This window comes from Felis catus, chromosome A2 (genome assembly GCF_018350175.1).
Source record: "Felis catus isolate Fca126 chromosome A2, F.catus_Fca126_mat1.0, whole genome shotgun sequence".
Taxonomy (NCBI): domain Eukaryota; kingdom Metazoa; phylum Chordata; class Mammalia; order Carnivora; family Felidae; genus Felis; species Felis catus.
This window is the reverse complement of record NC_058369.1, coordinates 141,880,709-141,906,678: the sequence shown is the minus strand read 5'-3', so window position 1 is coordinate 141,906,678 and position 25,970 is coordinate 141,880,709. Positions and strand designations below refer to the sequence as shown.

General features: G+C 37.5%; 1 protein-coding gene across 4 annotated transcripts in view; it reads left to right on the top strand.

Moving 5' to 3' along the window:
• Nucleotides 1-15,787: 15,787 nt before the first annotated feature.
• The window catches only part of POT1 (protection of telomeres 1), an 80,820-nt gene continuing 70,637 nt past the window's right edge, over nt 15,788-25,970 (top strand). Inside the window, exons 1-3 of one of the 4 annotated variants that reach the window (XM_006929342.5) lie at nt 15,788-15,922; nt 16,723-16,907; nt 25,024-25,096. In XM_006929342.5, the coding sequence (XP_006929404.2) occupies nt 16,785-16,907; nt 25,024-25,096 (196 nt within the window). In that variant the 5' untranslated portion in view covers nt 15,788-15,922; nt 16,723-16,784. The other 3 variants (XM_006929341.5, XM_006929343.5, XM_045052701.1) reach the window with 3 other exon arrangements.

Below are 25,970 nucleotides of genomic sequence, written 5' to 3'. Positions count from 1 at the left end.
TCTATAGATTTTGCTGTATTTTCACAGTCTAACATTCCAGTTACCAAATAGTAAAATGGAGAGCCTCTCTGGCCGCAGAGATGGGCTTTGTGTATCAATCAATGCACTCGCTTCTTGTAAACTGCTATGAAGCCAGACAGCCCGGAACAATTTAATACTGAGAGAGAGGTGTGAATTTCTTCTACTTATCTTAATAAAGTGTTAACTTCAGAATAGTTAAGTGCTTGCAGTTATATTCCAAAATAAAAATGCTCAGATTCAGTTGTGGAAACTTAATGAAATAACTTCTCATTTCTTAGTTCTTCCTTAGGTTCTGCTATTTAACTACTACTATTTTGGGGGCGCCTGGGTGGCTCAGTCGGTTAAGCATCTGGCTTCGGCTGAGGTCATGGTCTTGTGGTTCGTGAGTTTGAGCCCCGGGTCAGGCTCTGTGCTGACAGAGCCTGGAGCCTGCTTCAGATTCTGTGTCTCCTCTCTCTCTGCCCCTCCCTTGCTCATGCTCTGTCTCTTTCTCTCTCTCAAGAGTAAATAAACTTAAAAAAAAAATTAACTACTACTATTTTTGAAAGGGTTCTTAAAATTAAAGTAATTGGTAAAATAGATTTCTGAGCATAAACACACAAAAAAGAATTTTGCAATACTGCCAAAGGTTTTATGAGTAATAAAAATGAATAATGATTCATCTATCATGTAATAAAACTGCAATGTTACTATAGAATAATACATTGGCATAGAACAGGAATTTAGCTTGATTTTAAAGTGATGAGTCTGGAGTGAGATTTTCTGGTTTGAGATCTTGGCTCTAATATTTACTATCTAAGACTTTTTTTGGGTAAATTATATTACCACTTTGTACCTCAATTTAGTCATCTGTAAATGGAATGGTAATAGTACTACCTCACTGAGCTGTGATAAAGGTTAACTGGGCTCATATTTCTATTTGGAACAGTGCCTGGCATATTTAAATACTATATATGAGTTCAAGATGTACTTGATCTAATAATTTATTATTATATCATGTGTTGAATAACATACATTTCCAAGTCTGTGTTTTCTATCACCTTTCTGGATATTGGATTATTCTAGAGAATAACTAATCCTAGTCAATCTCTCATTTAGGAAACAAATAAAAGATAAACTTATCAAATCTGTTACTAACCCAGAACTGAAATCACAGCTCACACTTTGGAGAACACACTGACATTCAGAAAGAACTGCTAGGAAAAAAACGAGCTGATTATAACCAGCTAAAATTGAATCAAAAAAAAAAATGTGGTTCTATGTTCAGGTTTTTAAAACAAAATGCCAAGTCTAGAATGGAGGAATTTTGTTTACCAAGAAATAGAACTTGACAGCACTATTTGTCACCATACGTAGTTCATTCTAAATTTACCTGGTAATTGATGTGACCATCTGTGTTAGTTAACTGGCTGTATCCAAAGGAAAAACAAACTTTCTTATATATTTATGATAGGAGGTAGTCTTGCAACTTGGAAGGAGGCAGCCACCTAAGTGAAGCTACAGAAATGGGGAGAAATAAGGGTGCTATATCCCTTGATAATTATATTTCAGACATGGCTCTCAGGTCCTTGAGAGAGACAAGTTGTGCCATAAAGCTGATAGGGGGTCTATTTTTCATCTAAAAGATGTATATACATTTCAAAGAGACAGAGAAAGGACTTACAAGTTTTCTCAGTAAATTCTCTAAGAAAATGGTGAGGCAGTCTCTTATTTTCAACATGGAGAATTAAATCTGTTATTTTTAATTTATATTTGCCCTTGCAGAAGAGAGAAATTGGAAATGAAAAGGAAAAGCAAAGACAGAGTCCCTGCCATATATCATCAGACTTAAGATGCCGAAAATACAATTGGCTAAAGAGAGAAATCAAAATATTTATTTTTAACTGCTTATAAATGAGTGATATTAAGGCAGATGGCTTTCATTAAGAAAGGAAATGTGTACCATAATGTAATTTAACGTTATTTGAAATATATACCATTTATATCTAAGGTAAGTTCAGCCCAATAAAATTATGCTTACAAATGTGGTGGGGGCGGGGGGAAGGGGAGAAAACGTTCTTTATTTGTGTCCAGGCTCCATTATTTATTTTCCCAGGAAGGTAACTGACATGCTAAAAAGAATTACATTGGGAAGATTTGTACGTATTACCACAAACCCACATCTGAAACACATTTTCGGAAATGTGCTCTGGGAAAAGAAGAATGCATAGAAATAGAAGAGAGTAAGTAGGAGAAACACTTCTTTTACCTTCCTGTGTTGAAGGTTCACAAGGCATATTTCCATATTAAAAGCTTCTATGAAGCTTTTAAGAAGTCCTTTTAAATTTTGTAGAAATAAGATAGGCTTATTTTTTTCAGAGCTAGCTATACTAAGGGAGTCAGCCACTATCATTTGTCTGCTGCCTTTACAGATAAACAAGAATCTAGAATAATAACAAAATATTTAGTCACACTTCCTCTACTTGAGGATTTTCGAGAATTGTTTTACTTTGCTCTCACGCTGAAAAATGCTGTAGAGAAGGTTGAAACCAATCTTATGAGTGCCTCAAGGTGAGTTGATCTTTTATTTTACTTAGTTTTGGTTCCTTGTGTGCCATAGAAATCTTTCTTTAGTTTTAAGTCCAGGAAATTTATGTGAAAATGTCACAGTGTTAATAAGTCTGAGTCAATTTTAATTAGTCCACCTTCAATTTATTGAGTCAAGTGTCTTTTTAATTTCAGGAATTTTTTCTTGATTTATATTTTGAAGTCTACTTTCTGTCCTAATTGTTGTTTTCTTTTTTTTTTTTTTTTTAAATTTTTTTTCAACGTTTATTTATTTTTTTTGGGGGGACAGAGAGAGACAGAGCATGAACGGGGGAGGGGCAGAGAGAGAGGGAGACACAGAATCGGAAACAGGCTCCAGGCTCTGAGCCATCAGCCCAGAGCCCGACGCGGTGCTCGAACTCACAGAGCACGAGATCGTGACCTGAGCCCAAGTCGGCCACTTAACCGACTGCGCCACCCAGGCGCCCCTGTTGTTTTCTTTTTTATGTGGACCCTGGGTGTGTGTATAATGGATCTATTTTGGGCAAGTTTTCACATCTTTTTCTTCCTAATTATTTAAATGCTTTTTTGGGGGGGGCGCCTGGGTGGCTCAGTCGGTTAAGTGGCCGACTTCGGCTCAGGTCATGATCTCGTGGTCCGTGAGTTCGAGCCCCGCGTCGGGCTCTGTGCTGACAGCTCAGAGCCTGGAGCCTGTTTCAGATTCTGTGTCTCCCTCTCTCTGATCCTTCCCCATTCATGCTCTGTCTCTCTCTGTCTCAGAAATAAATAAACGTTAGAAAAAATAAAAAATAAATGCTTTTTTTTTCTATTACATAATTTAAGGCACTAAAATTTGTCCTTCATTTAGATAGATATTTATTTTCAATGGTGTGGATGCTTCAACTGTTGCATCACTTATATCATTTTATCTTTGTTCCCACTTTTTTTGTTGTATTATTATTTCTTCTCTGAGTTCCTGTATTTTCTGTCTTGACATCTTCATGCATGGGGAATTCTTTTTTTTTTTTTAACAAAGCTTTTTGATTCCATAGGAAAATACTTCACCAAGGTTTTTATTTACTCTGTGTTAAAATATTTTGTTGGCCATCTTTGTTTACGGCTTTTCATGGTTTTTTTCTTAATGACTTTTTGCCTTGTATGTTCCTTTTATAATGCTGCACACCTGTGAACGTGAGACATTCTTTCTGGCCCCAGTTATTTACAGAATTTGAAGTGGGAAGAGACCATATGAGTACTTTGGGCTAACATGAAGAAGAGCGTGGTAAACAGCTTTGTTGCAAAAATGGAACATACGTAGGTTTTTTTCCCTTCGGCTCTAACTCCCTTGCAGCTCCATGAGAACAAAGGATTGGGAAAGTTTCTTCAGCCCACACATTTGAGCCTGATTTCTAACACGAGAGTTAATTTCCCACTGGCGGGCACCAACCACTTTGGAAACCTGCTGCTCTAACAGGTTTGCTCGAGATCTGAAGTGGTCTGTGATCTCTCAGCCTTCTATCTCAAAATGGTCCCTTGTTCAATGCACATCGTATCCTTTATTAAAATTTTTTAAAGTTTGGGATTATCTGTGCTAAATGTCATCTAACATAAAATCTCTATTTCCTATTTGTCATTTTCTTTGTTAGAAGTTGGCAGAGATTTTGTTTCTCCTCCAGCTTAAAAGTGAAATGTCTTCATTGTGTATTTTTTAAGAGTAGTTCTTTTATTCTCTTTTCCATTTTATTTATAATGGCTCATTAATTCAGTTTCTTTCACTCTAGAGCCCATTTGAGCAATTTATATTTCCCCCCCAAATTATCCATTTAAGTTAGCCTTTAAATTTTATTGGTGTAAATATTAACACCAATTAATGTTGTTTCTTTGAGCTTTTCTTTAATTTTTAATTATTTTTTTTAAACGTTTATTTATTTTCGAGAGAGACAGAGAGAGCACGAGTGGGGGAGTCCGGGCTCCGAGCTGTCAGCACAGAGCCCCATGCAGGGCTCAAACTCACAAACCGCAAGATCATTACCTGAGCCAAAGCTGGACACTTAACCGACTCATCCACTCAGGTGCCCCTGAACTTTTTTCTCAATACACGCATTATAGCATAAATTTCACTCTAACACCTGCTTTGGTGCATTCCATAGGTTTTGGAATATTGTGACTTTTTCTTTTGTTTTGAGACGTACCTTTTTTTTTTTAAGCCATATTTTGATTTGCCATTTGATTTCTTATTTGGTCCATTGCTTGTGTAGCAACGTGTTAATATTTACATATTAGATACTTCATATTTATAAGTAATTTTTACACCAAGTGTTTTATACTCATTTAATATTCTACATCTATAATAGGTCCCTTTTTTTCTGATATTTTTATAACATCTAGACTTACTTTGAAGATATTAATTACATTCCTTTTAAAGTCTACTGTTTGTTCTCTAAAATCTTGAGATTAATTTCTTGTCAAATTGGGTTTGGTGACTTATGTTAAAACATGTTTTCCTCAAAATGTTGGTGTTTTTTTTTTTACACTGGCTCCTCATATTTTTGTTTGATGATTTGTTTTTGTCTGGCTGTGGATGTACATTCTGACATAAGAGCTGGCCTCAGGAGATTGTGGGAGCAAAGTGCTGGTAGACTATGCCAGAAATTTCTGTCTGATTATGTCTGGCTTCAATGATGCAGGCGCTCACCCTTGACACTTTGCTCCAAGGGCAAATGTAGCTGATGCCCAGGGAAGGAGAAGACTCTGTCCAGCTATTCCACATTCACTCACCCAAATAATCCCTTCTCTGGGGGCCTCCCCAACTGTTTGAATGTGTTGCTCTGGGCTTGAAGCAACCTTTGGTACCATTTCACATCTGCTGCTCAATCCCCTTCTGTAAGCCTTTTAGGCTGTGGTTTACATGAGCCTCTTTTCTCTGTTTTCTCTATTTAATGGATTCCTCAAATGACAAGACTAATTGATAAAAGATATTCTAGTTTTCCATCACCATTTTAGATTTATTATTTAGTAATATCTTTGGGCACTTAAAGGTGATTTGGGGGCATCTGGGTGGCTCAGTAGGTTAAGTATCCTACTCTTGGTTTTGATTCAGGTCATGATCTCACAGTTTTGTGAGTTCAAGGCCCACATCGAGCTCTGCACTGGCATCACAGAGGCTGCTTGGGATTGTCTGTCTCTCCTCTCTCTGCCTCTACCCCACTCCTACTATCTCTGTTTCTCTCAAAATAAATAAATAAATAAACTTAAAAAAATTAAGGTGATTTGGTTTGGAGAGAGTTCTTAGGTTTTGTCAGCCATCTTCATCCAATGTCCTTGTTCAGCACTTCTGTGACTACTGATTTGAACCTTTTATTTTTCTGTGGCCTGGATTAAACGTTTCTAAGAAGGTAATGTAGTGTCTGTATAGATTTATCTTTTCTAGGAATCTGGAGGTTTGTTTTAGTGGCATTTTTTTGTAAGGGAATTTGTCACTGGCAGAATGTTTTTCCATGTCTGTTTAAAGACAAGGCAGCTTATAAAGGCCATAATGGTAGAAGACTGACCTGATTTTACCTTATGTATAATTCATGGTGCAAAGATCTGAAAAATGTTGTTAGATATTTTATTATCTAACAGTCCTAATTGAAAGGGCCTTTTGTAAATTTTTTTAAAATTATTTATTTTTTAAAACTTAATTTTTTTAATTTTTTAAGTTTATTTGTTTATTTTTGAGGTGAGGGGGGGAGCTCAAGCAGGGGAGAGACAGAGAGTGAGAGGGAGACACAGCATCAAAAGTAGGCTCCAGGCTCTGAGCTATCAGCACAGAACCCGACACGGGGCTTGAACCCACAAACAGCAAGATCATGACCTGAGCTGAAGTCATATGCTTAACCGACTGAGCCACCCAGGGACCCTGAAAGGAACCTTTTTAAACTTTTGATTTAGGTTACTTGGGGGCTTTTACATATTTAGTGGTGCCCATGTTTTTCATCTCTGTGGTAGTCATCACCACAGAATGCAAATATTAGGGTGCATAGTACAGAAGATGCTATGAAAAATGTGGCTGTTTGCACTCCAACTTAAATGGCTGTTGTTTTTGTTTGTGTTGAGAAGTAAAAACTTTCTTCTACCATTGAAGATTCTTTTGTGTAATCTAAGAATCAAATTGACAAGAGACAGATTAACAGGAGAAAATAAAATTTAATTGTACATATACAGGGAATCCACATAAACATGAGAGACTCTAAAGACAGCAAGGCAAAGTGAAGTATATATATATATATTTTTTTTCTAAACTAAGGACAAGGGGGTAAGGAGTCCGGGACTTCAAAGGGAAGGAAAGCAATTCACAGGAAAATAAACAAGAATGATCAAATGTTTGCGGATTTGGTAATCAAATTGTTGCTGGGCCTTCTGAAACAAATGACATACAGAGAAATTTTAATAGATTTTGCTGAATGCCTTTCTGTCATACTCAGCTCATATTATACTGTAGTTATTTATGGTAATAGCTCACTTTCTGGAATATGTCCTCTATCTGAATTCTTTTAGGCAGTTGGGGAGAAGGTGAAAAGTTCATCCTGAGCCTCTGTTTCTTAAAAATAATCAGCCTAAAATAATCCACACGCCAAAGAGACATATTTGGGGTGGCAAATTTTGCTCCCACACATTTTCTTGCATTAAAAAATGGCGGATATGCCAAAGATAACTTGGAAAATCATATTAAATCTTGGAGCTATCTGAATATAATCAAACTATGCAATTATAATTAGAATATACTTTTTTTTTAATTTTTTTTCAACGTTTATTTATTTTTGGGACAGAGAGAGACAGAGCATGAACGGGGGAGGGGCAGAGAGAGAGGGAGACACAGAATCGGAAACAGGCTCCAGGCTCCGAGCCATCAGCCCAGAGCCTGACGCGGGGCTCGAACTCACGGACCGCGAGATCGTGACCTGGCTGAAGTCGGACGCTTAACCGACTGCGCCACCCAGGCGCCCCAATAATTAGAATATACTTAAGCCATCAATCTACAAATGTGACTCTAGCTGTACTGTGTATTTTACTATTTGGTTCTGAAGAAAGCTAGAAAATCGTAAAGTTTATATATGCTTATAGAAATTATCCCATGTAAAATTTCTGGGAAGTCTCAGAATTTTAATATTTCATCCTTACATTAATTTTTAAACAGGCTTTCCAGGATTTATAATTGTACTAAAATACTATGATAAATAATTGTATTTACTAAAGGGTCCTATGAAACTGGAATTAGATTAACAACTCATCACAAATCCCAGTTATGTCCTGAAAAGTGTCTTTGTTCCCGTTTTCTCCCAGATTGCTTATTTACCCTCAAAAACAACCAGTTTGAATTAGGTTTGCTTTGCCTTGAGGTACTCACTGTCTGGACTTGTTCTTTTTTATTCAGTAATCCCTAAAGGGTAAATACTTTACCTCCTAATTCATATCCTGAAATAGTTTTAAAGTAGTCTTCAAAAAGTGGAAGAAAGATTCCTCGAAAGACATGCCATATATTCTCCCTGTGTCTTTCCACACCTTCTTGCCATTCTGTTTTGACCTGCTGCCCGGTTCCTGAGAAGGCTGACAGGTACAGACCACATTACGGCTATCCCATATCCTCTGGCTTCTGGATGGATTCAGCCAATGGTAGCCATGGTGGTAGATCTTAGGGATTATGGATCTGTGGGGTGGCCCGAAGTCAGCCGCCTTACTACATTGAAGTCCTATCTGTGCTCTAGGCAGCCTCCATTTAGCAGAGAGATTGAGGGGGTTATTTGAATACAAAGGTGAAGAGGTGGTGGGAGGCTAGATTCTTTCTTTCTGGGTTGATAAATTTTTTAAAAAAATATTGCATAGAGGAGTGTCATTTTCTAATTATATTATAATTTATTTATTTAATGTTTATTTATCTTGAGAGACAGAGAGAGAGAGCGCGTGCACGCACAAGTGGGGTAGGGGCAGGGAGAGAGAGGCCCTTCACTGTCAGCACAGAGTGCAATAAGGGCTGGATCCCACCAACTATGAGATCATGACCTGAGCCAAAATCAAGAGTCTGATGCTAAACTGACTGAGCCACCCAGGTACCCCTAATTACTTTTTAAAAGACTCACTCTGGGTCTTATGTAGAGCATCAAATGTAAGAGAATAAGAATAGAAGTTTGGAAAGCATCCTGGATCCAGGATGGATATGTTCTGAAGATAGAGACAACTGGACTTGCTTACAGATTGCTTATGGGCTTTTATAAGAATTAAGTGTATCTTCAAGGCAGCTTGGACTAAAGTCATTAGTTGCATGAAGGTGGTGTAGTTTGTTGAGTTAGGGAAGCACAGTATTAAAGAGGAGCAATTTATTTATTTATAAAATAAAATCGAGTGTTCTTTTTTAGGCTTGGTATGGTTTGAAAGTTGGAAATATCTTCTAGACATCTGAGTGGAGATCTCTAGTATGCAGTTGAATATATAAATCTGGAATTCATAGCAAATATGAATTTTGGAAATATGTCTAGCATAGAGGACATATATTGGGAAGTCATGAGCATGTAACTGCTTTGAGAGTGGGAAGGGAGGGATTCAAAAATAGAATGTCAAGGTGTTGTAGGATGGTGGATGGACAAGAAGTTAAAATCAGAATTCTTAGAGGCTATTTTTTTTATTCTCTCATTTAGTATTGGATTTTGCTAAGGGAAGATTTCTAGTGATGTTAGATGTCTTGTATCTATGAATTCAGGTGCTCACCTGATTTGACAGCCAACAAACAAAAACCTGAAAACTCAAAATGATTTAAACAGTAAGGAAATTTCCTAGCTCACAGACCTAGGAATTCAGAGAAATGTCAGGTTTCAGAGTTAGTTGATTCAAGGGCTTAATACTATCATCAAGTTCGCATAATTAAAAAACAAAATCCGACATTCTGCAGAGTCACCATAACTGGCTTCATCTTAAATTTGGTTCCTTTTTAGTCATGGAATGGGTGTCAGGGTCACTGGTCTATGGGTTTCCTCACTTAGTACCAGGAAGAAGGGAGGCTGATATGTCATGTTATCTCTACAGAGAGACCCCCCCCCCCCCCAAAAAAAAGCCTCAGCCAGTAGTCTCCAGCAAATATCTCTTCTTGGATTGCATTGGGTCACATGCTCCTTCCTGAATCTGTAACTGTAGCAAAGAAGATAGGATTTTTTTAATGGAGGAATAGGTAATTTAATATAAAGAAAATCATGCAGAAATGGGAGGTGGGGAAGAGGCACTTCTAATATAAGGGAAAATTAGGGAGGAGGTTGATCAAGCTTAGTATCATTAGCACTTGGAAGTATAAAATGAATAGAATTAGCAGATTACTTGGAGTACATAAAAAACTCTTAATGGTCAGATATAAATGACAAACAAAAAAGAATATATTTCGTTTTTATCTTTTTTAAAAAACTCTAATACACTTACGAGACTGTTAAACAAACATGCCTCTAGACCTTGGACCTGTTTACACCATCTTAATATGAAAATAAGTAGGAATGGCAGAGTATTTGTTTTTATCCATCTGTTCTATTTCTTTGGCTGTGCCAGACTCTGACACTGCACTCTGGGTTGAATGTACCCTAATTAAACAGAAGTTTTTCAAATGTGATTATATAGTAATCATTTCTATTCTGCTCTAATTATAGGAAAGATGTCTTGGACTAATTTTTTACTATTGAGAACTAGATAAAAGTAGGGCCAACACAAATGATATTTTATCCTCTAATTAATACCGTAGCTACAACTTTATCATCCTAACAACATATAATCTTTGATGGGCAAGTTGTGGGAAGAAAAGACACCCTGTCACTTAGCCATAAAAAAGTCTCACTGTTATTGTACACAAGTGAAAAATGAATAAAATACCCTCAATGCTCATCAAGGGAACTCTGTGATGTTAACTTTTCCATTTCCTAAAAAAGGTGTGAATATAATGAATAAATGCAGATTCTATTTAAACTAATAGAAGATCTGACAGAGTTACAAAATGTCTTTCTGTGTTAAAAATGCATTTTGAACCTAAAGCAAATGGTTCTCAATTATTCCAAATAACTGTGATGAGTTTAAAAAATATGCAACTTCCTAATCAATTTTCCATTACTTACAACCTTTCGTTATAAAGGGTTTTAAAAGTGCCTATTTTGGGTCACCCAAAAAAGAAGGGAAAAAAGAGAAAAATATCAGGCTAACAAATAGCTACCTGCTATGGTGCTCTTCAACTTCTAGACCATTGACTTTCCAAAACAAACATCAATGCAATTATTTATCCTAAGATTGCCTAGAAATAAGGTTCTAAATGTGAGTGTTATTGTATGATTTTTCGGGACACACCCTCATGGTATAAAATATAGGGCATGTAGAAAAGAGGTACTCCAAACGCTAGACATAAACCTTTACTTTTACAGTGTTAAGAAGTTGAAAGATCCTCTAATCTATCCTACACGTCTGTTAATTTCCAGCAGGTCTTTTCCTCTTATTTTTCTTCATCTGCCTTTTGTGTATGCTGCCTCAATTATAACTGGATCAATCGGAACATAAACCAAGTTCTTCACTTCCTTACTATGAGCTGAATAACTTCAGTAAAGATTATTTTTTCTTTTCAGAATGGGTGAATGGAGGACAAGACAAGCATCAGAGGGTATGCACCTTCTAGTTTTCTTATGGTTCCTCCTCAATTTCTCTCTTCCCCACCTCCACAGAGAAACCTGAAGAATCGACCATATTCTTAGGCAACATGGTTCTTCTCACACATAGACACCTGTGAGTCTCATTTTTTTCTATAAGCCAACTTGTCAGAGAATCTTTTTCTGAATTAATACTCATGTTAATGTTTGTGAATGCAGGTTTTTTTTCATCTCAACATGTATCATTGGTGTAACTCAACAGAAGGCTATCTTTGTTGAATCAGCCTACCTCAAACTTCTTATACACTGTGAGCCACTAAGTGCCACATGGCATGGTCCAAAACAGAAGAATGACCCCTTCCTCTTCATGTGAAAATTTTGGCCCTTCTTGCTCGGACCGGGCCTTGATTTACACACTTGGATTCCATATTATGCTACCTTGGTGGTTAGTCATTTATTTTCTGTTTTCACTGATTCACTTTTCCCTTAGGATATGGCTTGTCCCTTAGCATTCCTCTCAGAATGTCCCTTAGCATTCCTCTCAGCCCCTCTCAGGGCTTTTTGCCAAATTTGATTTGAAGGAAAATGGAAGTTATGCATGTAAAATTTCAAAACTTTGGCGCTAAAATACATAAGTTTTGGGGTGATCTCTTCAACAGACACTGATGTTTTTCTCAGTTTATGGTACTCAATATGATTTTAAAAAATCTTTATCTTCTTAATACACCCTGATTACAGACTTCATTTAATTATAAATTAAACTTATAACTTACACCTAAATTTGCTATAAATTTGTTTGAATTATCTTGTTTCAAACATAGAACAATATAAAAAGCTGATACTTCAAATAGGATTTTATACATTGATCTAAATGTTCAATAGGATTGGACAAAAACACCATTAGGTCACCAGGAAATGAACTCCAACTGATGTAGACTAGCTAGGAAATCTTCTAGGAAATCTCAGAAAACAGTAGCAAATGATATTGTCATGTTGTAGGGATGCAACATGACAACAATGGCTTGCAGAGAGATAGTAAATCACAATGGGAATAGGTTAATGATGCAGCAATTATTGCAAAGAAAATAAAGTGTTGGGTGATTAGAACATGTAATTCCAAGCCTCAGGTTACAAAGTAAATAGTAAAGAGCATTTTGAAAATGCTAAAGAGGGAAGAAGTATATCAAGGAGACACTTAGCATGTCTGACTCCAAATCGCTTCTATTTCTTTTGCTGCTGTGACCTATGGCTTAGAAACTTCTGCTTAACTCTGCACATAGGCATGTTACAGCTAAGATCTGTAAAAACTTCTTTTTACCCCCAAATCTACCTCATCCAAGGAGATAAGGAAATACATACAGAAGTGATTATGCTATGTTTAAGATTTACAGAAATGGCATGACCAGATTTCTGTATGCAAAGATCAACTGACCAAGGACAAAGAAGTTACACAACCTTTACTTGGATGTCTACAGATGTCAGTCACCTTTTGACTCGAACTTCCTCCTACTTTCCTCTTTTGCTAACATCAAAGATGCTGGAATTTCATGCCAGGGGAGATTATAGTTTGGGACAATACTCCACCATCTCCTCAGTTTGCTGGCTTTCCAAATAAAGTTGCTTTCCTTACCCCAACATCTTGCCTCTTGACTTATTGGCTGATTGTGTGGTGAAAGAAGGAGCTTGGACTCAGTTACAGAAGCACCAGATATTTGCAGATTAATTCCTTTAATCTCTGCTCAATTACTTATAAACCGCACCATATCTTTATATTTATGCTTTTATTAATAAAAATACCCACCCACTTTTAATGCTTATTATTTATTTGTGAGAATCTCATTTTAACTTTTTAAAAATTAAACATTTCACATTGTAGTTTGAAAACTTGACATGACCGCAGCCATTTTGAAATAGAGCTCGAGTGGCCACAGCAGAGAAAGTGCTTATGCTGTCTTTGTTTGAACTGGGCCATAACTTTTGCACTGAACAAAACAGAAATTGTTCTAAGCAATTGCTTGAGAACGGACATCCTGATTACCAACTGATTGTTTGAACTTTCTGAAGACACAATTAGTAGCCAATGTAAAACCTAGAATTACTTGTTAACACCCACTGATAACTTTTTTTCCCTCTTCAACTCATGTAATTGGCTCCCTTTCTTTCCCTCATAAAAACTCTTATAATCCACAAAACTAAAAGTCAACTGACAGAATGGGAGAAGATATTTGCAAATGACATATGGGATAAAGGGTTAGTATAAAAAATCTATAAAGAACTTATCAAACTCAACACCCAAAAAACAAATAATACAGTGAGGAAATAGGCAAAAGACAAGAACAGATATTTTGCCAAAGAAGACATCCAGATGATTAATAGGCACATGAAAAGCTGCTCAACATCACTCATCATCAGGGAAATACAAATCAAAACCACAATGAGGTACCACCTCACACCTGGCAGAATGGCTAACATGAACAACTCAGGCAACAACAGATGTTGGTGAGGATACGGAGAGAGGGGAACCATTCTGCACTGTTGGTGGGGATACAAACTGGTGCAGCCACTCTGGAAAACAGTATGGAGGTTTTCAAAAAATTAAAAATAGAACTACCCTATGACTCAGCAATTACACTTCTAGGTATTTATCCAAAGAATACAGGAGTGCTGATTCGAAGGGGCACATGCACCCCAATGTTTATAGCAGCACTATTGACGATAGCCAAAGTATGGAAAGAACCCAAATGTCCATCAACTGATGAATGGATAAAGAAGATGTGGTATATTTTTATATATATATATATATATATATATATATATATACATACATACATGTATATACATATATATACATGTATATATATATATATATACACACAAGGGAATATTACTCGGAATAAAATTCCACGTATGAGTAAAATCACATATTTGTCTCTTTGACTTATTTTGCTTAGCATAACGGATTGCTTTAACATTTGATCTCAGTGCCTTATCTAGTTGGTCCACTCTTGTGTTTCTCTCATTATCTTAAGTTGTATTGTATATCCATATTTAATGTTCAATTTTCTTCACTTGTAGAACAAACTAATTGCTAATGTGAGGGAAAGCCGTATAGGCTCTGGAGTCATACGTACCCCGGCTCTACCACTAACTGGGAGACAGTAAAGAAGAAACAAGACTGGAAGTTACTTGGATGTGTACGAAGTGTTTAGGTCCTAGAGAAAGAGAGAGCAATCACAACCAAAAAAACCAGTTATAGATATCGTCATCAGGGCAGAATATGAACATTTATAGGCTAACTGGAGGAAGAGAGAAAAACTTTAAAAGATTCAGTTGATATAGGATGAGGTAAACTAAACATGTCAACAAAATGAAAATGTTTAGAAAGATAAGAAAGACTAAAGCATGTAAAGAGTGCCCTTTGGCTTAGCAACAAGGAGGTCTTCAGTGAACTTGGCAAAGGCAGATTCAGTGTAATGGGTGTGGAGGTAGGGCCAAGATGGAGAGGAGGAAGCCAGAGGTGAGGAAAGAGAACACTTTTTTCTGAGCATTTGTTCATTCAACAAATATTCAGCCCCTACAGTGTGCGAAATACTGAATAGGCTCTAAGCATATAATAGTAAACAATTCTCCCTGCCGGTAAAAAGCTTAGGCCATGGAAGAATATGTTTAAATGCCAATGGGAAAGAATAAGACGTTGAAAATATGTTGAGAGAAGATACATAACTGATGGTAGGAGGTGAAACAAAAGCGGCCAGAATCCAGAGCCAAGGTGGAGGCCTTCACTTAGGGAGAAAAAACAGTATTTCTAAGCTGGGTGAGGCTAGGGTACGAACAAGGAGAGGATCTAAGCCTCACTTAGTCTAGTTTTCTACAAATGGACAGCTCAGCTTGCGAGTTCAGACTCCTGTCACCGCGGGATTATGCATGATATGTGAATACAGGGGGGTGAGGGGAAGGTGCGCTAACGGAACGCTTCCTCCTAAGAAAATAGTTACTTTAAGCAGCTATTTCCTCCTGCAAATAAGTATCTGCAGCAGATATTTTAGTCCAAATTAGCCTTGGAAATATTTATGTAATTATTAAATCAGGTCTTTGCACTGAGGTGGTTTCACTTTCATCAAATGATCGGGAAATACAAATCAGAAATTAGCAAAGAAACCACATTTAATAATACGTCTTATTAATTATACTCCCAAACCATAGCCCTATAGATCAATGAAGAAGTTAATCCGATCTATCTAAAAATAGCATTACTCACTGATGGAATTATTTCTTTGCAAAACCTGCCTTTGGTTAATTGCTTCTGAGGTAGAAAACCTGCAGTTAAAGGAAGTGCCCTGCCCACAGGAGCTTCTAATTTCAAATCCCGCCCGGGTTTGGGGAAGACTTTTTATTGGTTGCGGGATTTATGAATCGCGCTGCGGACCGCCCCCGCTTCCCTGGCCGGCGCCTACAGCCGCACCCCAGGCGGAGCTAAAAGGGAACCGGACAATTCCGAAAAGATACTGTGCCAGCCCCCCACGCCACCCCGGGCGCGGCGCCGTCTACTTATCCCGTGAAACTTCCAGGACACTTTATGCCTGGGAACCATCATGCAGTTTGTCCTCCGCGGGCGTAGGAGCAGTAAGCGTAGCCCTGCAGACCGTGTACGCATGCGTGAGACCTGGGTCGTCGGCGTGCGTGTGGCGTCACGCGCGCGCCCTTCTAAACTTCCTTGTTTTTCTCTAGAGTGGGTGAGTGAAATTCTAAGTCGGTTTGCAGCTCGTTGTCTGAGTGCAGGGTGGTTCGGGTTGTGAACGGGTATCCCAAAGAGGCAGGTTTAGTTTAGATCAAAAGGTGGTGTAGTTATTGCAGAAAGACCCTTCATACTTATCTATAGCGTGAGCCTGCTGTGGTTAGTAGCTTGCTTGGCATTTTGTGAGCAGCTGACTTGAGTTCATCCAAGTCCCCGCCCTCACGGAACTCAACTGGCTTGGGGAAGGTTGGTGCGCACACATTAAAATTAATATTGACACTGGTGGATGTCCCAGTCAAGAGGTATGACAAATAAGATTGAACCTAGGAAGCACGATTTAATATCAGTTAAGTAGTTCTTTCGATTATGTATAGGGGCTGGAGAGAGGAGGCAACCGGTATGTTTTGGAGTAATAAGCTTTTGGTGCCCAGTTTGCCTACACAATATTACCATGGCCAAGGGGATTAAAAAACAAAAATTCAATTCCCCTCCCTTTCCCAATAGTTTGTACATTTTAAAGCACAATTTTGGTAAGAGACATTGTTAGTGTGGTTTTCGCAGATCCTAAAACTGGCTTTTAGAGGTAAGTCTTTAAATAGAAAACTAAATAGAAAAGGCTGGAGTCTCAGTGTCCTAGGGGAATGGGTGTATTGATCTTTGTAATAAAATTATAGACTAATCCACCCCACCGCCAGCAGTGATTACTAACTTAGAGGAAAGGAAAAGCAAAACTAAGTCAAAGAAGCTTAAAGCAATTTTTGACTGCTTTTTGGGTAAAACGTTGGTCTTTGTTTTCAGCCGCAAGCTGTCAAATTCCCTAGTTGAATTTGCTCTGGACAGCATTTTGAAGCAGATCTGATATGCCCCTTGAATTAATAAAAGAAGTGAATGGAGTGCCCGAAGTTGAGCTGCTAAGTGAATTAAACAAAGTAGATTTCAGATCTCTACAGCCAGGTTGTGATTATAGCAAGAAATACATCCAGGTAAGAATTTTCATAACTCAGAATGCTTTTTGTCTTCAAAAAGGGAATGCTAATTTTTATGTTGAGCTTATAATAGTTGTTTTAGAAATGGTTTTGTGTGTGTCATAACGTGACTATTTTGATGCTGTTATTCTTACTTAGCAAACATTTATTGAATTGTTTTGTGATACACTGGAATAAATTTTGAGGGTACAGAGATGAGTGAATATGGTCCTTGAACTAAAGGGGGCTGAATTTTTGTGGGTTTGGACAGATAACCTAATCTCTAATTATAATAAGTTGGTATTAGAACTATGGTATGTGAACATTTAGGAGGGAACTTTTGGTTCTGACAAGTTAGGTCTGGAAACTAGAGCTGGAACTTAAAGGGTGACTGAGTCTATACCTTTTATTTTGGGTCTAATAGTCCTAATGTGCATTTTGAAGAATTTAGATGTTACCCTAAAAACTATGGGAGACCCTTAATAGATTTTAAGCAGGACAGGGACATGATTCATGTTGAGTTTAAATTACTCTGCCTTCTGGGTGAAGAATATATCAGAGAGGGCAAGATTAGAGGAAGGATAATTAGTTAAGAGGTAGTTGCCATAATCTAGTTTAGAGTTGATGCTGGTCTGAAGCAGGAACAGAGGAGATGATAGGAAGGAGACAGACAACATCATAATAAAATTATAATAACAAAAATTAACATTGAGCTCTTTCTAGGAGTTAGGTGGTATTTTAAGTGTTTTGCATATATCAATTCATTTAATCATCACAAAACCCTGTGAGTTAGGTCCTATTATTCTTCATCTGTAAGTGAGGATACTGCATTTCCAAAAGGTTAAGGTTAATGATTGGCCTGAGATACACCTCGTAAGTAGTAGAGTTGGAGTTACAATCTAGACCTTCTGCTTTGGAACTGACAGGATAAAGAGGTAGAATCAACACATCTTGGAGAGCAATTAGATGAGAGAGGTCAAGAGTTTAGGAAATTTCCATGTATTTAAGTCCTGTCAGCCTTGGGAAGATAATAGGAGTCACACGTTTAGGAAGAAAGAGGAGTTAGTTCAGTTTTGGATCTCTTCATAGGTTTTTGGAGGTATCCAAGTGGTGATGTCCTATAGGCAAATGGATTTGGGATTCTGGAGCTTAAAGGATTTCCTTCTCTGGGAGATTTGGTCCAAAGAATAGAATGAGGAGTGTTGAAGGATTTCAGTGAAAGAAGGTAGCATGAATAAGAGTCTGAGTTGATCCAGAGGTGTAGGAGAAAAACTAGGAAAGAATGGTGTCTTGGATATTTAGTAAGTTTCAAGGAATGAGTAATAGTAACTTTCACATAAATTGCCATATTGTAAGCACTTTTCTAAGTGCTTTACATGTATTCCCACTTTTAATCCTTGAAAGAATCCTATAAATAGATATTATTATTCCCATTTTATAGTTGGGAAAATGGATACAGTTTAAGTAATTCATTCAAGGTTAGATCCAAGGTTAGCTAGTAAGTGGCTGAGTGTGATTTGAATTTTCATTGTCTTTGCTAATAACCAAAATATTATGTTGCTGCTAGATACTCAGTCTAGTCTGAAAAGAATGTTTGATTTAACAACCAAGAAAGTATAGATCATTTGGAAAGACTAGTGTTGCTGGGTTGGCTTTTTAGTGGTTTGAGAATTGAATGTGGGGTGAGAAAGTGACAGCAGGAAATGTCTTTTGAGGAATATGTACTGGTATTTTGGTATTTTAATTATGGTAAATCATAGTCCTGAAATGGGAGTGGAAGACTTTAATTTTAGCCAAGTCAATTTTGCAGTTGGTTAACAGTGACTGGCTTTTGCGCCACCTAAAATCAACTTCATAACTAACTACTGCACTAAAGTGAAATAAATTCAATTTTTAAAAATTTATTCGCATTTCCTTTTCTCTTCTGTTCTCCCCTCGTCCCATCCCTCTTCCACCAACACACTTCCAAACTCAAACTCACAGGCCCTGGTCACAAACTTACTCCTATAATAGTTTAGTATTCTAAAAAGGAGTGGAGGTCCTGAAGATATGCTGACTGGATTTAAGCACAGATCCACCATTTACTAGCTATGTAATTGGAAGTGATTTTACCTGTTGATACCTTATTTTTTTCATTTGTAAACTAGGAATTATAATAGAGCCTACTTCATAGAAATGTAATGAAGATTAAATGTAACTTGCTTACTTAGTAAATTCAAAGCATTTGGTAAATGCTGGTAAAGATAATGATATCATCAACAACATGCCTTTGGGCAAGGAATTTACCTGGTATCGGTTTTCAGTGAAAATAATGTACCATAATCCCATTGACCAGTGACAAAATTATTTTGCAGTTAGTAAAGTTGAAGCTTCAAAGACTCTACTTGAACAAGCCCTTCTAAGCCCATGTTAGGTGTCTTAGAAATGAATTTACATTTTCACATATTTGTAAAATTTACACAAATGGGATGTTTTAACCTAGAGTGGTTAAGATTGGTGTCTTCTTTCCATTTTGACTTCCCCTCCATCACATTTTCTGTCTTATCAAGTGGCCTTTGGAGTGGCTGAGAACATTTTTGGAAGGTAGTTAAGGGGAAGTTGACTTATGGAATAATTTTAGTGAGATTTATTTGTGTGGTTTGCAGTCACTTCTGCTTATAGGTAGCACATGCCAGCTCTTCTGGTGTAGGAATGTTTTCCAGGAACATTCCAACTCACTGGGTAGTGTAGGAGAAAAGTATGGGGACCGAAGTTGTACCAGGGTATGAATATATACTGTCACACGTAGCATCGGGTGTGTGTAGTTGGTGGACAAAAATAAGTACTGAAACTATGGAATCTGAAGCTACTTTGAGGACAATTGTTACAAATCTTAAAGCTTATGTAGGAAAGAAACTCAATAGAAATTTTTTTCAAACTTGACAACAGTCCTAAAACTTTACACGAGGTTACTAATAATGAGTGGTGAAATTAAATACAATTGTTGTAAACTGTCAATAACAAAAATAAAATTTTAATCAACTGTGCTATAGGAAAAACGGAATTTCTTTATATTTTATGTAGAAACCATACAGGGCTTAATCCCACGAACTGTGAGATCATGACCTGAACTGAAATCAAAAGTCAGATGCTCAACTGACTGAGCCACCCAGAGGCCCCCTATTTTTCAATGTTAGCCCTTTATTACAATAATTCCTTTTAGACATAAGTGAACATGTTAGTATTCAGTAGGGTTAAACCAAGGAAACACCTTTTACTCATTTCTCAAGATTATCACATTTTCATGAACAATGCTCATTTTTAAAAGTTAAGTCAAAGTATATAATCTCTTCTTTCATCTATCAGAATGAATCTCTTATTTTTCATATCTCAGTTTGAATCCTTAACCCTTTTTTAAATTTAAAAATACTTTATAAAAAAGTTTATTCTTGAGAGAGAGAGAGCACTCCTGCGAGCATGGGGGAGGGACAGAGAGAGAGGGAAAGAGAGACTACCAAGTAGGCTCTATGTCAGCACAGAGCCCGACACGGGACTCCATCCCATGACTGAGATTATGAGCTGAGCCAAAATCAAGAGTCTGATGTTAAACCGACTGAGCCACCCACATAACCACATAACCTTTTTTAGCCTGCAAATATCTCTTACTTATGTTTCTTGAATTTTATTAAATGCATTTTACCGCTAAATTCACTTTTCAGTATACAGTTCTGCAAGTTTTGACAGATGTATAAAAACATATAACCACAAACATAATTAAGTTGCATAACAGTCCATCACCCCCCAAAATTTTATCGTCAGGTGCTACTCCCAATTCCAACCTCTGGCAACCACTTTTTACCAATTTTCAGACAGTATACTTTTACCTTTCAAGAATGCCATGTAGATGGAATCCTGCACTAAGTAGCCTTTTGAGACTGGCTTCTTTCACTTAGGATGATGCATTCAAGATTCTTCCAGGTTGCTGTTTATTAGTACTTTTCCTTTCTATTGGTGACTAGAATTCCATCACAGTCCATTTCTTCGTTCCTCAGTGTAGCAGTATTTGGATTCTTTCCAGTTTTTTATAATGATGAATGAAGCAGCTATAAATGCTCATACAAATTTTTACATAAACGTAGGTATTCATTTCATTTGGGGTAAATGTCAAGTGGTCAAATAGTTCTTCAGCAACAGTGTATAATCCACCTTTTGAGTTGGTATGCAGATTTGGTTGGTCAGGAGACAGGGAGCCAAATAGATCAGGTTCCTACTGTGCACAAAAACATTTGTATCCCTTTTGAGAGACACTGACCTTAGGAAAACCCCACTCTTAATAATGATGGGATGATACATTTTCAATATCTAATACTAATTGACTTTTATGCTGGAAGCTAGCAGATTTCTGGAGTATAAGCCAGCTATTATTTTTACTCTCAGCAGTGACTGCATCAGTTTTCTATCTCCACCTTCCTCATTCAAGACAGTACAGTGAGGATCAAAAGTCTTCCTGTGTGTATAAAGGGGATTTCTTGTGCTGTAGAAAAGGAACCTTGAAATTATGAATCTGGGAGTTTATATAGGATAGCTACCCAGCTTTACCTTCCCCTCCTGAGAGACAGAGAGAAACCTAATCTCCCTAATGTACATTCATCGTTTGCAACGTAGAGAAATGTCTCTAGGTTTCAACCACCCCTTATTGAAATGAAATGTAAACAACTGGGGACATAAATCCCCCCTGCAAGTCTCTCATTATACAGTCCTCCTTAAAGTTCAAAGCTTAATCTTTAGTTCAGCCTCCATTTTTCTCTGCTCACTTCAGCTGAAGACAGGAACAAATTTTGTATTATCGTTCTAATGGAGTAACTCTTACTGTGAATAAAACTGCCTACTTTATATATAACTGAGGGCCACATAATCAACTGAGGGTGTTTTCTTAAACTTTTGAATTTTTTTTATGACTATCCCTAGGAGCAAATCATACTGTTTGTTTTTAGTTAATTTCTGCTTTTCACACAGGAAGCACAATACTAAGGGCATACATGCTACCCTTGGAAACAAAGAGTTTACAGTTGTTAGGGGTCCTCAAGAAAGGATGTGGATCAATCAGGCAACATAAGTTAACAGGTCCCCTGTGTGGTCTGCCAGCTGGGAAGCCCTAAGGCCCCCAGTTTATTCCTAGTACTTCAGTTTAGTCCTTGTGTTCAGAGAGACTGCTCTAGGGCAGTCACTTAAATCTGGCCTACTTGTCCAGTTCATTTGCCCTGTAAGTTGTGGAATCATTTGAAAGTATCTTCTATTGAAGGTACAGGAGCTGGACCATGCCTCTCAGGTGGGGATGCAGTTAGTTTTCAGAGTTTCCTATAGTTTGTGAGAGCAGCTCCAGGACCTTTCCTTTGTGGTGAGGGGACGGCTTCTGGAATAGTCATGAAAGACAAAAATTAAAATTCCTTCTTTCCCCTTTACCTCCTGATGTTTAAGGAGTTCCTTTTCCAGGTTTGGGGGGGCTTCTCCCCAGGTGCTGGACATGTCTCCCTAGTTGCTTGAATTTTTTGCTCTCCATTATTATAGACCTGTGTATCCCATTCCAGAAAGCATAACATCACATTTTTTTCAGTCATCCTGGACTCTCACTTAGAGCGTGCATCCGGTGGGATCAGGTGCAAGAGTAACAAAAGCATCTGTTTTGAGTTCGGTTTGATTAATTTAACCTGATTGAGGTTCTCTTGATTGCTTTGTGTCTTGACAGTGTTCTTTCCTGTTTTTGTTTTTTTGTTTTTTGTTTTTTTTTTAATGTATGCCTCTGTAATTTGTTGTTGTAAACTCTGGCTCTTGTGAAGAGCAGTGGAAACCATATTCAGTAGTGTTTATTCCTGGAAAAGTGCAGGCCTTTCTGCTCAGCCTTTGGGTGGTGTTGAGTTAATCCAGTTGGAAGTTGAGTGAGGTTTGGGATTTGTGGTTGTTCTGGTTACTTCGGTGCACTACAAGCTTTTAATTCCTTTAGAGTTACTTTGTATGTAGGATGGGGTCTGGTTGGCCAGAGGGGTTTTCTCATTGTCTAGTTTTAGGTCTTTTCTTTGGGCTTAGCCTCAGCTAAACTTTCTCTCCCAGTTGTTTGCTTCTGTCTCAATAGTGGGTCATGTTGATTTTTACTAGACACTTGTTAGTCTTGCGATGAGTGGATGTTCTCTGTTCCGGTTTAGCCTCAGTCTTGTCGGGCAGTGCCACCTCAGTCTTGTGGGTGAGGTCTTCTTAGTGATTCTGGCCTGTCCTTAGTTGTAGGTCTGGCCCTCAACACCTGTATACCTTTTCCTGCTTGTCGCTTGAAGGGGTAGAGAGTGGTTTTTTTTTCCTACAGCAGGTTTTCACTGAAGCTCTAGTAAGATACGTAAGTTTGTTGCTCTTCTCCCAGCAGTTCAAGGACTTTGTTCTGAGAAAGATGGGGAACATCCAGGCAGGGTTTCCTACTGTAACTCCTACCATCCTTGTATCCCCACCCCCTCTTGGCCTCAACTTTGTCAGGTTTGTGGAGAACAGCTTATAAGCGGGTGAGTTCCCCTTGTGTTTGCAGCTCCCAGAAGCTTCATGTCCTGTCACTACCCACACTTGGCCTTTAGCAACGTATTAAAAATGTTAGACGGGGGCACCTGGGTGGCTCAGTGAGTTACGTGTCTGACTTGGGTCCAATCATAATCTCGTCGTTTGTGAGTTTGAGCCCCCATATTGGGCTCTCTGCTGTCAGCGCAGAGCCCACTTTGGATTCTCTCTCTCTCTCTCTCTCTCTCTCTCTCTCTCTCTCTCTCTCTCTCTCTCTGTCTCTTTCCCTCTCTGTCTGTCCCTTCCTCCTTCACGCTCTCCCTAGTTCAAAAATTAATAAACGTTAAAAAAAATATATTAGATGAATTTTCTGACACATGTCAGGCAGCTTTACCTCAGATGAGCAAGTGGTTACCGCCCATCTCTCCCTGAAGATTTTCCCTTTACATTTCTGATAAGTTGGTTGCCTTGTGACCTCAACTCCCTGTTGCCCCTGTCTTATTGGAAGTTGTTCTCTTTTCCTAGATTTCTGATTAGTTGGTTGTCTTTTGACTTCAGTTCTCTGGTGGGTCAAGAAAGATGTTGAAATTTGTACATTGTCCACCTTTTTGTTGTTTTTTCCAGCTTTCTGCCTCCTAAGTGAACTATTTACTTTTACTTTTGACCAAATCCCGCACAACTGATAGCCTTATTTTAATTTTTTTCAAATTCATATCTTATAAGTAAAATTGGTCTACACGCATAGTTTTTTGTTGTTGGTGGTTACATCAAAGTCTAGAATATTAGCATGGGAGATATGTTTTACGTGATCCATTTTAAAAGTCTTTTAAACTTTTATTTCCATATGGAAGTTTTCAAAGAAACTTATAATGTATTTATTGATAGAGTCATTAAATTTTAGAGCCAGAAGAAATTACAGAAACTACCAGGTTAAATACTTCATTTTGTCTGAGGAACTCTGATTAAGTAACTTTTTTAAGCAGATAGCTGGTTCATTACAGAAAACCGAGGACTAAACTTGATGTGTGCCTTCGTCCTTTGCGTCGTCCACACAGACCTTACGAGATGACCATTCTGCACTTTTTAACCCTTCTTTATTTATTTAAAAATTTTTTTTTAATGTTTGTTTATTTATTTTGAGAGAGAGAGAGAAAGAGCACCAACAGGGGAGGGGCAGAGACAGAGAGAGAGACTGTTGGTCTCCTGAACTGTGAGATGATGACCTGAGCCGAGATCAAAAGTTGGACACTTAACTGAGCCACCCAGGTGCCCCTTCTTCAAATTAGTGTTTCTTTCTTTCCAGGAGCAAAATTTTTGTTTTTCTTTAGTAGAGTATAACTTTTTAGGTTAAAATGGAACTGAAGGTGAGCCTCTTCACTTTATCTGTAAAATGAGGTATTGGATAATATTTGACTAACAAGATTGTTTAACAGTTAAATTGTGAACCTAAATAATTAGGTCCTTGGACATTGCTCTAGTAAAATCACTTTCATGTCTTAAATATGGTGACATGAACACAGTACCTTGTTTTTTTGGGTTTTTTTCCCCCTTTTTTCCTTATTTCTTGCTGTTATAATAAGCTCTTTTGGCTCTTCTGTATAACTATTTTTTCTCATTTTAGGGAAAACTCTCAATTATCTCTTCTTTAACTTCTGGTGGAAATAGAACAGCTGTTTTGAAGATTGCATTACAAGGTATACAATATAATACGACCATTTCTGCTTAACCTTTTGCTTGTAATCTGCAAATGGATAACTTCATATATGTACATACTCACATAGGCACAGTAGTGTAAGAAACTATAGGATGAAATAATTTTTTTCCATTAAATTTTCCCCCACTATCTATCCTCTCTCCCCTCTCCCATTGCTTCTGTTTCATTTCAGATTTCTTTAATCTCATATCTAGACTGTTAAATAGCTAACTGATGCCTCTACCTTCTAGTTTCACTAGTGTGACCTAAACAGCCTAGCAAACTTAACTTTCTTAAAATACTACTTTCAGCATGTTATTTGTTACCTAGATATAGTTAGGAGATTATTCCTTCTTCCTAGTAACCTTCAAATAATCCTAGTAAGCTAGGAAGAACTACCATGGAGTATTTGAGGACCAAAATAGATCTCATCTAAAGCCTGAAATTGGTTTGAAGAAGGGTCTGCAGCAGTGAATGGGAAACAGACTTTGAACTACAACATTCTGTAACTACTGAAAACCAGTTACATATGAGATACTGTTTTAGATATGGGAGATACAGCAGTGAGTGACCAAAACAAAGCCCCTGCTTTCATGATGTTTACATTGTAGGGGAATAAATAATTACAAAAGTAGTTAGTATTAAGTAGAAATGTCTGAAGAAAAATAAAGCATGATCAAGTGGTAGGCCTGATGTATCATCCTTTTGATATATTGTTAGTTTGATTTACTAATATTTGGTTAAACAGTTTATGAAGGATGTTTTTCCAACTCTGTCTTTTCTGTGGTGATTTTGACTGTGGTATCAGAGTAATGCTGTCCTCCTGAAAGGAGTGTTAAGTGCCTCCTCTTATTTTCTGGATGAGTTTATCTGCT